The sequence below is a fragment of the Mastomys coucha genome, unplaced genomic scaffold (assembly GCF_008632895.1).
Source record: "Mastomys coucha isolate ucsf_1 unplaced genomic scaffold, UCSF_Mcou_1 pScaffold22, whole genome shotgun sequence".
Lineage (NCBI taxonomy): Eukaryota > Metazoa > Chordata > Mammalia > Rodentia > Muridae > Mastomys > Mastomys coucha.
In genome coordinates this window covers 82,710,446-82,727,824 of record NW_022196905.1, presented here as the reverse complement: position 1 = coordinate 82,727,824, position 17,379 = coordinate 82,710,446, and the positions used below count along the sequence as shown (strand labels likewise).

The 17,379-nt window shown below is 38.3% G+C and overlaps 1 protein-coding gene across 1 annotated transcript in view; it reads right to left on the bottom strand.

Annotated features, from left to right (window-relative positions):
• The window catches only part of Afm (afamin), a 23,492-nt gene extending 6,492 nt beyond the window's left edge, over nt 1–17,000 (bottom strand). The window contains exons 1-9 of the mRNA XM_031342078.1: nt 16,913–17,000; nt 14,431–14,479; nt 14,093–14,225; nt 12,458–12,669; nt 11,445–11,577; nt 10,773–10,870; nt 9,909–10,038; nt 4,759–4,973; nt 779–911 (exon numbers count right to left, since the gene is read on the bottom strand). Of these exons, the coding sequence (XP_031197938.1) occupies nt 779–911; nt 4,759–4,973; nt 9,909–10,038; nt 10,773–10,870; nt 11,445–11,577; nt 12,458–12,669; nt 14,093–14,225; nt 14,431–14,479; nt 16,913–17,000 (1,191 nt within the window). The remainder of the gene's footprint in view (nt 1–778; nt 912–4,758; nt 4,974–9,908; nt 10,039–10,772; nt 10,871–11,444; nt 11,578–12,457; nt 12,670–14,092; nt 14,226–14,430; nt 14,480–16,912) is intronic.
• Between the last annotated feature and the right edge of the window lie 379 nt (nt 17,001–17,379).

The window sequence follows — 17,379 nt, the reverse complement described above, 5'->3', positions numbered from 1 at the left end:
AATTCGCATGTAAATAAAGAAAATATCTAAAATAAAAATTAAAAAAAAAAAATTTCCAGAAGTTAACTTAGCAGTTTGAGTCAAATGTTTTTAAAAGTCTGTATATTCTGACCCCATCATCCTCTCCCCCAATGATCTATCCTGAGAAAAACACTACAAATAATAAAGAAAAATGTGGAGAATAAAATTCTCATCTATGAATCACATACAAAACCATAAACACATAACCAACACACATAGTAGGAGAGCAAATAAGTAAATTACTTCTCATTCCGAGAGAATACCAAGCTCACAAGGGGGAAAGCTTTATACTTAGAAGCCAGGAGTCACATGTTCCCTGGAGCCTGTATGGGGAACACAGCCTTTTTACCACTTTGAGTTGAGTCCTGTACAATTCATTTCATACACTGATAGGAAATACAGGGAGAGTAAATTTCTGTTCTTTTAAGTCAGTAATTTTGTGGTTGTAATAGGAAACAAATATAGCACCATTCAACACAAAATGAAGTTTCCTATTATACTAGATAATAGAAGGTCCAACCATTTCCTAAGGATGCACTTCTTCAATCTTATTGTTTAAGATATATGCAAATATAGAGAAAGAAGTACAAAAGAAAGTATTTATATATTATAATAATTCTATATTGCACATAATATATTATATGTAAGTGTATATTATATTATTTTATATTATATAAAGCCATATTATAATCAGAAAGCTTTAATAAAAAGTGATTATTGCTTTTCAGTTTTCTGGGTCTATGTTTATGGGACCTACCACATGGCAGTAACACTCTGCTGGGCTTTCTCTACTGCAGCAGTCTTCTAGGAAGTCCATATACACTTTAGAAATTCTTAGGAGCTCTGGTGTAGACAGGTCAGCATGTCTCCTGGAGTATTCATAAATAAACCTGAGGTGTGCCAAACACGGATGCTGTTAGAACTCATCCAAAGAAGAAAACACCCGACTCCACTTTCATTGAATCTAGTAAGGTCTAACACTGTGTTTATTGTCAAAGCTAAATGTGGAATTTTTTCTGTTCATAGAACACTTTACACCACATTTTTTTTAACCCTTTTCCTGTACCATATTGCAGACCAACAGTCTTTCTTCATCAAAGAGGATGAAATTGTAAGAATTATTTAGAAACAATTCTTAGAATAACTGACATATGAGGTATCAAAGACACTGCATGGCCTTGGGAAAACATCTCCAGACTTGTGACCTGGAGTCAAGACTTCTGACTAGGAGTGGTGAGAATACAGGCCCTTATTCCCACAGCATTCCTGGTAAGACACAGGGTGGCTTTGCCAATTGCTCCCTCCTGTCACTTGTTAAATATGGGAGTTATACTCCCCTTAACTCCAAATCATAGGCTGTGGTTTCCATGGCCTAGAGAAAGGCTCCAAGGGTACAGATGTGCAGGACATGAGGGGCAGATAGAAAGGGAGAAGAATGGGGGGATGTTAATGAAACCATAATAGGCACTATATACCAGATCAAACTTCAGTCATAAAGACCTCCAGGACATGCTTTCTCAGTCGGCTTCACTTGGTCTTTAAGATAAACACTACCTTGAATCTGAAGGCACTAAGACCTAGGTTGTGTATGCATGCACACTGCTACAGGTTAAATTTCCCTGTTTCTGGAATCTGAATGCCAAAATGCCTCAAAATCCAAAACATTTTGAATGACAATATGATATTATAAGTGAAATTCTCTACATCTACACTTACGTGACAGGCTAAGGCCAAAGTCTAGGTGTACAAGAATTCAAGTATACATTTTTATTTAATTGAGTTCATACACATGAGATGTATATGGAAGATAAATGACTTTGATGTTTAAACTAGGATCCTATCCTCAACATCTCTCATTACATAAATATAAATATCTCAGATTCTGTTTAAATCTGAAATTAAAAAAAAAAAATAAGCACACTTAAGAGACTTTTGCAAAAGATGGTGGGGTAGAAACTGTCTTTATATAAGCTGCTGAAGGAGCCAGAGTGATAGAGAATGCATGCTGTTCCAAAGACAGAAAGTGAGCTGGAGATCAGAAACCTACAAAGGAAATGAAAAGTCACCTAGACCAGAGAAAACGATGGATGAACCGCTGATAAGAAGTACATGGCTAGAAAGATGGCTCAGCGGTTAAGAGCATGTATGCCTCTTACCTTAGATAAATTCCCAGCACGCATACTGGCTGGCTCACATCTGCCTGTAGTCATCTGATGACCCCTGGCCTCTATAGACACCTGACTTCACATGGGCACATGCCCACACACAGACACACATGTATGCACATAACTTAAAAATAAAAATGAGCACAGTCGCCTAGCTGCCTGACAGGTGATACTACTGAGGAAAAGCAGAGGTCACTTCCAAAGGCAGCTTCTTTGTCCCTGCTGAGTTCTACTCCAGATCAAGCCTTTAAGAGTCGGTATATCTAAACCAACAGAGGCATAAATCGCAACCCAGAGACAGAAGAACATGAGAAGCAGAGCAATGTGATCCTCCAAAAGATCATAACCTCTCAACTAATGAACCCAAAGACACCACGGATTACATAATGCCAGAGGCAGGTTTCAAAAGTTTTCTGCTAAGATCAATCGATGGCTTGAAAAAGAGAAAGAGAAGCACAAGCAGATGACTTTTGCCCGGGACCTGAAAGGGAAAGTGGAAAGATAGGGAAAAGCCAGCAAAACAAGATAAGACGATGAGCAATGTGGGAGGGAAGACAGCAAAGTGCAGGAAGCATTCAACAAGGCAACCAATGAGTAAAAAGTGTTGGAAAGGAAATCTGTCAATCATTTTTTTTAATAAAACAGTGTGGAAAGCACCTCCAATAGAATTACTAAAACAGATGAAAGTATATTTGCAGTGGAGGACATGGTTAATAAAATATAACATCAGAAAACAAACAAGACAGACAAAAAAACAGAACCACAATGTCCAAGGACTTGGGGAAACAATCAAGAAACCAAGGGGTAAAAGAAAGAGCTAAGACAACCTCTCAATTCTCAAGTCTAGAGAAAGGAACAGACATTCAGAACAAGAGGTGTTTAGAACCTCATATAGACAGGATTGGAGAAGAAACTTGATAGTATAATATAGTCAAGGTGTCAAAAATACAAAGGCCCACTAATGAATACAAACTCATTGTAATGTCAGTGCTCTCATTAGAAATTTTAAAGGCCAGGAGATCCTGAGATGATCTACTCCAAGTCCTGAAAATAAGTAACTGACAAACAAGATACCTGTATACAGGAAAACTAGCTTTTAAAATGGATGTGGGGAAGGATGTTTCAGGACAAATTCAGTTCATATCTAAAGGAGCATTACATATATAGGAAGACCAAAGGCACACTCTCAAGCACAGATGGACAGGAAGAAGTAAATTCATGAGACTAGATAAATGAAGAGCTAGGAAAGAATCTGTCGTGTCCAACACTGAAACAGCGAATCCCCTAAACTAAAGGAGAGAAGGGGAAGGACAGATCAAGACCCAAACAAGTAGCAAAATGGCACGCAACATTACAAGAATTGGAAAAAAACCCGTCAACTATAATCCTAACTGTAGGTTCACCTATAAAGACACACAGACTGGCAGACTGGATTAAAAATCTAAATCCTCAGAGGATGGCCTTGTTGGACATCAATGGGAGGAGAGGCCCTTCGTCCTGAGAAGGCTCGATGCCCCAGTGTAGGTGAATACCAGGGCAGGAAAGCAGGAGGATGGGTTAGTGAACAGGGGAAGGGGGGATGGGATAGGGGCTTTTCAGAGGGGAAACCAGGAAAGGGAATAACATTAGAAATGTAAATAAGGAAAATGCTTAATTAAAAAAAGGAAAAAATGAAGTGTATACACAAATAAAAAATCTAAATCCAAGTATTTTTGTGCATGTGTATGTGCACATGTGTGTGCATGCATGTTTATATGTGTGTGCCCATGTGTTTGTATGCATGTGTACACGTATGTCTGTGTGTGTGTGTGTGTGTGTGTGTGTGTGTGTATGATAAAACCAGATATGGTCATGGGAGATCTTAAGAGAAGGGGAAGGAGAAAATAGGGCAGTGAAATTCACATGACTGGATGGAGAAGAATTGTGGGGGAAAGCTGTGTGAAAACAGAGGGCAGATGGAATAGGACAAGGCAATGGGACAGTGGGGTGAGAAAAAACAAAATCCAGAGGTGTGTAAATATGAAGATATCATAATGAACCCCATCAATTTGCACTGTTAAAAATAATAAAGCTGGTAGTTCAGCTTGACCCAGTGACAGCTAGGATTGAGACTTAGTCCTGTGGCTCCCAGTCCATTCATCTTTGCCTTGGGACACAGCTGGGCAGCCAAGCCTGTGGCTTCTTAAGAGCAGAACCCATGGGATCTGTTCCTTCCTCTGTCATTTTTACCTGTGAATCTTAACAAGTCATTTAACTTCTTTATTTCACAGTATGTTCATTCAAAGTATTGGGGGAATTGGCACTTACTCTACATTTGGTTTTAGAATTAAAATGGATAATCTGAAAAACATATTCACCCTACTTCCTGGCACATATGAGGTATTCAGTAAATGTAGCCATCATTATAACCTTTCAATCTTTTTACTTAAAAGTGTCCAGGATGGCTCAGGTTCATGCCATGATTGGTATAGCTGGTGAATTGCGAGGCCTTATCCTTCCACCCGAGTTAGCCAGCGTAAGAATGTCTTATTTTCTATTTGCTTTATGAACTTGTAATAAAGAGTTATAGTACTCAGCAAAGAACTTGTCCGGGTCAGAATCTCGTTCTTGACAAACATTTTCACTGTCAGTGAATTTGGCTTCTCTGAGAGATAAGCCCTCCGGTCTGTCGTCTTTATTTGCGTTAATTATACAGTCTTCACGTTCTGGTATTTTCTTTTCACAGCATGCTTTGATTTTACTTGAGATGGAATCTTGTTTTGAACAAATATGGTTCGTAACCTTGCTCTGTATCAAATAAGAACAAGGAAAAGTAGTGAATTAGATTTTTGTCAGGAGTGCCCTTTCCATCCAAAAAGAACGGCTGCTCACAAAGCCAATTCCGAATGTAATAACATCAGAACCCACCCATCAACTCATGAGGTAGATGATTTTCATGTAAATTTCACACTGACTCGGTATTCAAGAAGTTTCATATTAGTGTGGGTGTTCTCTTCCCCTTAGGATTTTAGGTCATATAACTGAAAAAAATTAGTCTATCATAAACTTACATTTGTTGTTAAATATTTGTTGTTAAACTTACATTTGTTGTTGTTTTAAGTACTTTCCCCTTACTCCTCTGGTACACTGATATCTTAACTTTTTAAAAATTGCTATATTTATCTATTGAGTTTTAATGGAGTGGATATACATGGTGCCATGGCACATCTGTGGCAGTCAGAAGATTACGTGTGGGAGCTGGTTCTTTCTGCCATAAGGGTCCTGAGGCCCAAACCCAGGTCCTCAGCCTTGAAAGCACCCGTCTCTGCCCACTGAGCCATTGCTCTGCTGTTACTGTCACCTTATGTTTCTATTGTTGTTGCAGCCCATGAGAGTTGTCTCTGCTTTCCACGGTGGCTACTGAAGATATAGCAATACATCTCTGCTAATCTAGATCTCCTGTGACCTAAAACTATCTTTCCGAGGACACAGCAAAACCATTAATATTTGATCAGTGAGTGAGAAATTGGTTAGGGGACTAGAGAGATGGCTCAAAGGTTATAAGCACTTGCCAAGGACCAGATACTGTTTCCAGAACACACATAGTGGATCATGGCTGGCAGTAACTCTTGTTCCAGAGGATCTGAAGCCCCCAACTTCTGTAAGCACTCACACAGATGTGGTGAGCAAGTAAATAGGTATGTACATGAAGAGACATTTTAAAAATCTCTTTTCTAAAGGAAGGAAGGAATTGTCCAAGGAAGGGGAACTAGACTATAGTGTTGTGAAGGGACAAAGAGAAACAAGAATTGGAGGCTTAAATGGGGAGGTTGGTGAGAGGGCAGAACAGAGAAAAGGATGTGGGGAGGCACGATTCACACAGGCCCTTGAAAAGCCATGTGAGACCTACTGCTGCAGAAGCTCCCTAAATATACATACATGTAAATATACATATACATGAAAGGAATTTAAATGGAGTTACCATGTAATGAGGGAGAAAATGCCCCAACTAGAAATCTTAGGCTAACAAGTAAACCCCCCCCAGTAATATGGATGAGTTACATCTTGTTGAGTTGTTGGCCAGTGGTGTCCCAACAACCTCCCCCAAACACAGGCTGTTGTCATAGGTTATCCCTCCATAGCCTGTTTCTAAGTTCCTGTTGCTGAAGACACCACTTATTTATGTCATTGAACATGGAGAAATCTAGATAGTGCCAAACTACAAGTTTTACCCCTACTGACTGGCATTGATAGTGATGGAAGGAACTGTGCATATTATCAAAGTAGAAAAGTATTCATCAATATCACCCAGTTACAAACCCTCTGTTCCATGGGACCAACCTGTATGCAAAATATACTAGTCTAATAGAGGCACAAATATGGAAGTATTGAGCCATTTTTGATTTACTTATTTTTAATTGGATTTAAGTCCCAGTCCAAGAGATGGAACTCATACATGACACTACTAAAGTGGCCAAGGATAGACACTAGATAGGTCATGGGCCTAGGGGAAAACCTCTATGTTTCCGGTAAGAATGAATATAGCAATAAAATGACTCCTAATGACATATTGTTATACCCATAAATCAATGCATTACTGAACCCTCATCAGAGAACCCTCTTCTTGCAGTAAGTAACACAGAGACCCACAACTGGAGCATGTGTAGAGAGTGTGAGGTTTTGGAACATGCTGGGTCCTGAATGGGATGCCTTTATCAAACCCTTCCCCTCAAAGACCATGGATCTATGTGCAAGAGGGGGTAGAAAGACTCTAAGAGCCAGCATCTTCCAGATACAGCAGAGGAAAGTGGACACACAGTTCCAGGCCCAACCAAGAAGCTGTTTACAACTGACACCTGCTGGGAGAGAGAGAATTGGTTTTCTCCAGTGGAGGGATACTGACTATATCAAGCCTACATCAGAGCATGCCCCAAGCTGTTAGTCAACACAAAATGAACTCTGTTAGCGTGTGTGTGTGTGTGTGTGTGTGTGTGTGTGGTGTGTGTGTGTGTGTGGTGTGTGTGTGTGTGTCTATTGTAGGAGGAAAAATATAAATAAGGAAAGGAGCAAAGACTGATTAGGAAATTAACCATTTCAGAAGCGGCTGGGGGAGGACTCCTCAGAAGAAGCAGCTTTCCTTTTCATGTAATCATTCCCATGTGGCTACTGTAAATCTGCAGCTATTCAAATAAGGGAGAAAGCCCCGCCCTGCCCCCATCCTCACCATTTATCGTTGCTCATACCTCTACATAAAGCTTGGGGACAAGGGAGCAAAGGTTACCTTATTCACACAAGATGAATTTTGAAATCAGACCTGGCTCTCCGTCCCTCTCCAGTTTCTCCTGCACCTTCACCTACCCTGTCCCATACTCTCTGGGTACTTCAGGCCTCCCTAACTTGGCTCAAAAGTATCCCCTCTATCTGAAATCTTCTGGGGATTATCTGACTCTGAGGTTAAGTCTGGGATGAGGCCAAGGCTAAGGTGAGAAATGGGATATGAATTAGTGCCACATTCCCAGCGTTCATAGCTCATCTGAAGACAGCATCGCTTGAGGCCCAGCACTCTGGAATTTCCCGAGAATTCATTCCTATTTTCAGTTAGTGACTATTGCATTTCTTGCATTTCTCCATAAAGACATTAATGGGTGGAAATTTGAAATACAATATCATCCCTTAGTTTCAACTTCAAGCCATAGAAAATTTAAATTATTATACTAGTTTAGTAAATTCAATTTAACATTATTAATAGCATGTTCCCATAAACAACCAAATACTACAAAATAAATTGTGAGTGGCATCCCTTTAACTGGGTTACATTTGAGAATAAAATAATTCAGGAGGACATCTTCTGTCCACTGCTTAATTTGAAGCAGATATTTCCCAATACCTAAACTTCAAATCATTTAAGTAATATAGTGTCTTGACTGTAAGTAAAACAAGTTTAAAACCATCACCATAAAGCTTCATTGTAATTAAGAAGAAATCTGTGTATTTTTAATGAAATTGTATTGACTTTAAAGTGTCTGAACCATTCCAACTCTACCATATGTTGCCAGTATATTCCTTTAGGGTTATCAGATGCTGGGGTAGGAGCAAGAAGTGGGAAGATTGTTGGTCAAGGACAGAGTTTCAATTGGAGAAATCATTTCAGGAATTCTACTGTAAATTATGGTGATTATAGTTAATAACAGCATGTCATATAATTTGAAAATTGTTAGGGAAGTAAATTGAAAGTACTCTTATAATGAAAATGTAAGTATGTGAGAATAATATAGAAATCCATATTAAGTCACTTGATTTAGTCATACTACAATGTATACATATTAAAATATTATACTTCATACCATCAAAAATATATACACAAATATATAATATATATGCATATATATATATATATATATATATTTGAAGAAGAGGACTTTATAAGTTACTCTTTCTCTGAGATGAATGCTTTTCCAAATTATCACAGCTAATGAACCAAATTCTTACCCGCATCTAATGTCTGTGCCACCCTCCCTGCAGAACCATTGTTCATTGAAACAGTTGGTGAATTACTTTATGGATAGACCATCTTAATACATACACCATTTCTTAAATGAATGTAACTTGTTCTCAGTGGGCTGAGAATAAGGTCACTCACTCAAGTCAAATAGTTTTGACCATAGCAGGAAGTCTGTATCCAAAAATTGTGCCTACAATTCATTCCTTGGTGCAGCAGAACTGTCAACTCTCAGGTTAGCTACGATGGAGGTAAAATCCTTTGGTGATGTGAGGGACATTGAAGTACAGCCTTATTACAATGAAATCCAATGTCTAAAAATTGTTCTTATTTTGGGCTTGTACCACAGTAAGAGCCAAGATTTTAAACTCTACTAAATACAAAACAAACAAACAAACAAAAAGACTTTATATATTTATGTTCATTTAAGAAAATACTAGTAGTGATGTGTTATTTTGAAGTATACAATTAATATGTTTGGAGTTATTAAAATTTATACTGAGAAAAGCATATTTTCAAGTATTGTTGCAGACAAGCATCTACATAAGACTGTTAAATTGATTGTTGTTTTATATCAAACAACTTTTATAATACTCATTTTTATTGTTATAATATGACCAAAAAAGGTATTGTAGGTATTGAAAGGGGTCTCTGGGAGGAGCTGGGGTACAAAAGAGAAACAAGAATGTGATTTAATTCTATTTACTTAAAATATGTTTTTAAATGTTAACAAATTCAGATAAATTGAAATCATGTAACTTTTCTCATCATAATGTTATAAAAGTTTAAAAAAATAAATAAATAAAATTTTAAAAAAAGAAATGACAAACTGACAATGCCCAAAACTGATCAGTATATATTGTACACATAAGGTATCACAATATTTTACTGAATCTCCTAACTATGAGAAATTTTATGTGATAATTAGAATGTAAAAATAGGTATTAAAAATCATTGGGTTTGCTGGGCGGTGGTGGCGCATGCCTTTAATCCCAGCACTTGGGAGGCAGAGGCAGTCGGATTTCTGTGTTCAAGGCCAGCCTGGTCTACAGAGTGAGTTCCAGGACAGCCTGGGCTACTCAGAGAAACCCTGTATAGAAAAACCAAAAAAAAAAAAAAAAAAAAAAAAAAAAAAAAAAAAAAAGGAAATGTCAACATGTATGTTTAAAAAAAAAAAAAATCATTGGATTTTGCTGTTTTTCAGAGTTCTTTTTTTTAAGGCAAATCTTTTAAAGAAAATGTACCTGGCTTCTGATGCAGTGTACAACATCTCCTTCACAGCACACTTCATACATAGAAGAAACATCTTCTAAGAGGGATGTAAGGTCCTTAAATCCAATATTGGGGAATTTTTTACTGAATACAGCAATGTTTCTGGAAAGATCATTGATAGACCATTAAAATAATTTAAATAGGCAATAGGTAAAGAAGGTCTTTACTTATGTTACACACATTGTAGAGGAGCAAGGGCAATTGTTACCATGAGTTTCACATAGAATTCCTATCAAATAGCTGGTAGTGCTGTTGTTACATGATTATATCAGTGGATCCCAACCTTCCTGATGCTCCAACCCTTTAATACAGTTCTTCAGGTTGTGATGAACCCCAAATTATTTTCATTCCTACTTCACAACTGTACATAATGATACTGCCATGAATCATAATATAAATACAGATAATTACTATGGCCTTAGGTGACCTATTTGAAAGGGTCATTCAACTCCCAGAGGGGTCACACTACCCACAGGTTGAGAACTGCTGATCTATATGCTCTCTTGGAGAATCACAGGGTGGTATTTTGCCTTTACTACCCCCAATTCTGGATTCCAACTAAAAATGGCTTTAGAGGGTCTCTGTCTGCCATAATTATTACAGACAGACATACCATGTGAGCTGATTGCAGTTATAGAAAAATCATCACATACACTTTCGAAATGTAGCACAGAACAGCCACCTTTCCCTTTGTATCCTCCCATCCCTATTCCCTTAAGAGTCAGGAAGACTACAAATAAAGTCATCAGCTATTTCACAGAAACAACAACAAACAAAAAAATAATGTGTGTCACAAGCAAAAAAAAAATACACAAGAAACATAACATAAAACTCACATAGAGTTTAAGACCTTGGATCCAAATTTTATAAGGGCTCCACAAACATTTCTTTGATAAGAAGATGATGCTTTTAAATATTGTGTGATGGGAGCTGCCTGAAAGAAAAGAAAAATTCTGTTGAAATAAGATCAATATCTCACTGTTTTCTTAGTTTTTAATTACATGTATATCAACTATCTGAAAATTTCCAGCTGCAGAAAATACATGGACTTTTTTATCTCAGTAAATTTGCATATTGAGAAAAATCTGTGTCCTTGGCACATTCCAAGGGTTGAGCCAGTATCCCTCATGATAGCATTGCATTTAGTAGGAGAAGGTTTGTTGCAGCATGTCCCCTGACCATGGCTGTTAGCACTGACATGATTCCACCTTATTATCAATGGAAAAGAAAGCTTGCCACAGACAGAAAGCATCATGTACCCTGGATATCTGCACACTTGGGCTTTCTTGCAATTTATCAGGGGAAACAAAACAACGATTAAGAACCTGGTAATTGGTGAATCTCTTTCAATGTTTTCTGGTACACAGTGCATTGGAATCAGTGGGTGCATAAATATAATGTTGAATATGGCAGGCATGCTTTTTGTAATGTTTCATTTTAAGTGAAGATCCAGAGCCGCCGTATTGAGCCATTCCTTATCCTCTTGATGAAATACGTGTGGTACCTACCTTGGCTTGAAAGCATGTAGCTTTCTGTTGTTGCTCACAACATGTGATCGCTGCCTCCTCAAACTGAGCAGCAACAGATAGAAGAACAGGGGCGAAGACAAAGGGGTTCCTTCTGGCAACCTCATACATGTAGCTGTAAAACATTAAGGTTTTTGATAGTCTGTTTGTTTGTTTGTTTAAAAGAGGAGATAGGAAAGGGAGATGGAGAAGGATGATAGAGAAGGGAAAGAGGCAAAGGGGGCAAGGGAAGAAGATGGCAAGAAAAGATGAAGGAAAGGGTAAGATAGGATTTCTACTGCAGCAACGGTCATTGGAGAAGCTGAACCGGTCTTTTCCAGCCATTAAAGTTAGAGCTGTTAAATCCAAATTAAAGATGGCACGGGCAGTTCTCATCCTGAACACCACTGAGCATATTCTTCTTCCCTCCCTTTCTGTGACGTAGGAAGCCTGTCTCCCTCTCCCCATCATATCAGAGAAAAGTCAGCTGAACACAGCATCTCCAAGTACAAGAACATCCTTAAGTTCAAGCAAACTTGTGGTTATTTCAAAGTCCAGTAGCCTTCCAGGAAGGGCCAGAGAAAACAACCTTGCTTCAGCATTCACTACACCATTACAGAGGAGTTAAAGACTACGGTTCCATCATTTAAGTCTTCCCGAGGTAAATGCAACTTCCCTTGGGAAGAAAGTCCTCCCATCTCATGTTGCCTAGCTATTCAGTGCTGGGTAAACACCTCTGCCCTGAGGATTATCACACGGAAAGACACACAGCACTAATACAGGAGTCTTAAAAGCAGGGTCCATAGCTACAGCCTCACTGAGCACAGGTCCTGACCCCATAAACATGGAATGAATTTATGAATCAGCCGATTCATCAATAAACCCTGACAAGCAAAAATAAAGAAAAGCTGAAATTGTTTGGAAAATAAACTTAGGAAGCTCAAAAAAAGAAGAGTAGATTTTTAGTCCAAAAAGAAAAATACCTCAAATCCTTTTGACACCAAAATTAAACTTACAGGTGTAGAAAAGATTCACTGTTATTTTTATAAGCTTGACATTTCTCTTCTGGATCCAGAGTGAGGAAAGGGGGCAAAAATCCTACATTAGCTTTCTTGTTGTAGAAGAAACAAAGTCTTCTTGGAGAGCTGTCTTTCCTGCAGCAATGAGAAAAGTTACGCTTCTCCGGCAGTCCTTCCATATCACAGAACATGTCCTGGAGAGCCTCGTTCTGAACAATAGAGAAGACAATGTTCTATCAAGGTCAAACTCTTTCTACCCACTGAGTAGGTGCGGTGGACACATGAAGGACAGTACCACCTTTGGGGAAAAGGTTACAGTTTCCTCAGAGCTATTTACAGGATTTCTTTACCTAAAGCCTTTGGAGAGTATCCCCCACATTGAGAAATTTCACCCAACAGCAAGCCTCCTTCACCTGTTACTATTTCTGCAATGCCTACTTTGCAGTTCTGTAAGGCATTGTAACAGCAAATTGTCACATGCTCTTTGAGCTCATTGAAAATGTACTCTAGGAATGAGGAGGCTCTCCCTGTCTCAGACTCAAGGGTGTTTATTTCAAGTGTCTTCTAAAAATCCCTGTCTGGGGCAGGCTGGCCAACTAATTCCATGACAGGGAGAGAGGAGACCAGCCAACAGCTAAGAGTTTTAACAACACCATGCTCCTTCTAACAGGGGTTATTATTGTTTACCCCGTGATATAAAAATGTCTGCAGTGGGATGAGAAGCTACATACTCATTCCTTGAGAGAGCATGCTGATGTCCTGGAAAACTCCAATTGGGAACTCCAACAAAGCACTTACTGAATTACCCCAGGCATTTCTATGGGGTAATTTAAGTGTCCAATCTGATGTTACCTTTGTTCTCTTCAACTGGGTGGTTCCAGTCCCTTCTACAAGATGCTGCAAGTGCCTGGTTTAGTTATGTTTGCTATCTATACGCTGCTCCTCTTTGCTACTTGGCTTGATTGTTTGTTTGTACTTTTTCTTGCTACATGCTTAGTAAGCTTCCCCCTTTGAAACTGAAAGTAGCCATGACAGACTAGTCTCAGTACCAAACAACTTCCTCTGTAGGTTCTCTTCTTATCTCTCAAAGTCAAAAACTCAATATGGTTTCGGTCATGGTATTCAACATTTATTATTGAGATTCCATCTGGAATCAGCCCAAAAGAGAGAATGTGAGACCATAGCATGAGTCAGTAAGAGAAGCAACTAAGACCTCTGACCCTGGGCAGGTATCTCGGAAGACCACCCCTTCCTGTGTAGATTTGACTGAGTGCCAATAAGTCATAGGCATAGAGATCAAAAGTCCATAACTTCATTTCCTATGTGTCATAAGACAGAACTGTATTTCCCTTACGAAAAACACCTGGCCCTAAATACTGAAACTAAGCAAAGTGGCAATTATGTGCCCAGGCTGGAAAGATGGCTCAGCTGTTTGGGGTGCAGAGTGTTCTTGTAGAGAACCCACATGGGCTTGCCAGCACCCACACTATCAGCTCACAACTGCCTGTAACTAAGGCTTCAGGGAATGGACAGCTTCTTTTGCCACACACACACAATTAAACGTGAAACCCTATGTGTCCAGAGCACCGTTCTTCGATCTTGTTCAGATGAGACTCACAAGTGGTTACTTACAGCTGTCTTGGAACACTCTGGAAGTGTGCTATCGGCCAAGCACCTATCCCTGTAATCCAGCATGACTTTCACCAGCATTTCCACCTCATCAAAGGATGCTTCCTGAACATACTGGGCAAATGCAATGATGGTCCTGCAAGGGTTCATGGAGAGTACACAGTGATCTTCTGCAGAACTTCTACTATGTCTAAAAATAACTCATTGAAACGGCTAATGAGTTTACTCTCTATACAGCTGCTATTTAACTAAATTATCTTTGAGGAGCATTTGCCTTCCTAGAACATATCATACAACAATACAGTAAGTGTTATCATCAAAGGGAATCCAGAATAACTCACAGGTAGGCAATGTTCTTGTCTATGAACTTCTTGGTAGCATTGAAATGATCTGAAAATCAAGGATATTTGGGTTATTACATATCTTTATATTTTTACATTTTCCTAATAAGTAACTTTTCATGGCATTCAAGTATATAACTATAAAAGGCTGATGGTGGAAATATTTTTAACACATTTAATAAAGAATATGAAACTCTTTCTCTTTTACACACACACACATACACACACATACACACACACATGCACACACACATACGCACACACATGCACACACACAGACACACACATGCACACGCACACATACACACACAAATATGAGACCTAATCACAACTGAGTGTATGTTCAGAAATTATAAATTGACTTATTTGGATTTATCTAAAATGGCTGAGATTTTAGATTTTCCAGTGATGGTGTGCCATTTCTGTGCCACATGTATGTCGTTTATGACAAGAGAAGCCACATGAAGATTAACTGATAGGTAATATATTCAAGGCAAGGCCCAGTGACAGATATTATGCATCCATACATGGTGACAGTCAGTATAGCTTTTAATGATAGTCATGTGATCTCCAGGTTCATCCAAAATCCCAGACCCTTCCTCGGGACATACTTATGGAGTACTTATTTTTTTATGAAATGCTGATCTGGGTCCCATGAAAACACCAGCAGTTATCAAGAGCCACCTTCCTTGAGCCTTTGCTTCCTGAGCGCTTGCATAGTAGGAATAGCTCGTGCACATGCACATACAGGGAATAGGGATACAGGGCTATAATCCAATTTAGAATACAGTTTATTATTCATCATGAATGCTTTGTAATCCCTAAGTAAAGAATCAGAAAAGATTTAGTGAGAGTGCCCTGTGAATTAATACTAAAAAAAAAGAAAAATATTTCAGTTAACAAGAGTCAGATGCCCAGTCTTATGTATAGAGAAAATATGTAAGAAAAAGAAAGATATAAGGCAAGAAACCTTGAGACAAATTTGGGGAGGCACAATCCATTTCATAAGAGGAACTAGACCTCTTTTAGAGTTTGGATTATGAGGATCTTGCATGTAAAACCAAGAAGTGTGGGCTTCAGTTGAGAGCCATTGAGACCTTCATATGAAGATAGTATATGGGATAGTAATATGGTCATGTTTACACAATAAGAAACACCAGGCAAGGAAGCATCCTATGTGCTGGGCCCCTCCTCAGTGCTTAACAAATGGAAAGCGACAGGATCTACTTCTCAAGTAGAAAGAAGGATAATCAGATGGGATACAGTTGGAAGATCATTAGGAGGCTGTAGCAATTGTTCTATTGCAAAAATCTAGTAGGATCTGAATTTTGCTGGGAGTAATGTAAAGAAAAGAAAGCACAGTTGTAAAACACATCAAATAGACAAAGAGTATTAGGATCTAAAATGGGATGTTCCATGAGGAGAGCAGAGAAAAACCTCAAGCTCTGCCATCTCATCGAGCCTGAGTCTGTCCTCACGAGGGAGTACATCATGGGCTGTGTGTAAGCTACAACGCAGGCTGGGACCACTGTGATAGGCTGGACACTCTTGTGCAAATTACAATCATTTATTAATTTATTTCTTAGGATTATAATATCATGACGTCACTCTTCATTCCCCACAGAGCTCCTGCTCACCCCTCCCTGCTCTCTTTCAAACCCATGGCCTCTTTGTCATTAACTGATCAATTTTGTTATATACATTATATATATATATATTTATATATCTTTGATACATAGATACAACCTTATCAGTCTGTATAATATCACCTAAGTATATGCTCTCTGGGCTGATATTAAGCAAATTACATTCATGTGCAGAAGATGTGGCTTTCTAGCCAGAAGAATTTAAAAAGGCCTTCCTCTGGATAGAAAATTGCAAAGTTTCTCCATTTGGTAAAATGTGAAAATTGCCCTTTCCTCCAAGTTGACACTCCTTACATTGTCTGTTGTGGGGGTATGTAACAGACAGTTGAAGGAGGAAGCAGGTCCTCATATACCCTGAGGGCATTTATCAGCTACTTGGGAGACGTATTGGACAACCAAAAATGTTTTTTAAAAATTGTATATAAATGTTTATACATGTGTATGTGTGCATACATTTGTATGTATGTATATATGTATATATATATGTATGTGTATATGTATATGTATGTATATATGCTGTATCTATGATATCCTGTTAGACTAAATATGTCTTCCATTAAAAACTCTAATATTTTGAGGTCCAAATTACATCACAAGACAACACTATCCAGACCGTTGGTTGTTTCTAAGTTCAAACATCCTATAGAATAGATTATATGACAACCAAAATAAAAATCTGTAGTGGGTTATTTGAAATTACTAGCCAGTATACATATACTAAGAAAAGAGGGGAAAAAATAAACAAAACCAGAGGGATGATTAAAGTTTTAAAGGGCTAAAGAAAAGTAATTTCCCTAACTTACTCATCCCTATTAATATACAAATAAATTTCTTACCTATGTCCTGAGGCTTTGTGGGTAGGGCCAGGGACTCAGTCAAAGACAACAGGAAAAAAATAAAACCTGTAAGTTTTAAGTGTCTCATGTTTAAATTTTTTTTAAAAAGGCCACATTCAAGAGAGTAATGTGACTGGGGGGGAAAAAAAAACAACTTTTTATAGTATTCTTTGACCTAACATTTGTTAAAAAGTAACCTAGTTAATAGGCTTTTTTGGGGGGTCATGGTGCAAATTTCTTGGTAATTATTAACTATGGGGAAAAAAATCTCCTGAGTTAAAAAAAAGCAAACAAACAAAAAACAACCCACAGGGTAAGTATAATCCTCCCTCCAAAAGTTGCAAAATACTCCAAATGTTAAAGAAGAAAAGACTAACACATCAAAGAGGAAACAAACTACAAAAACATCACATTTCTGGGGCCTGAGAGAGAGCTCAGTCCATAAAGTACTAGTCCGGCAAGTAGGG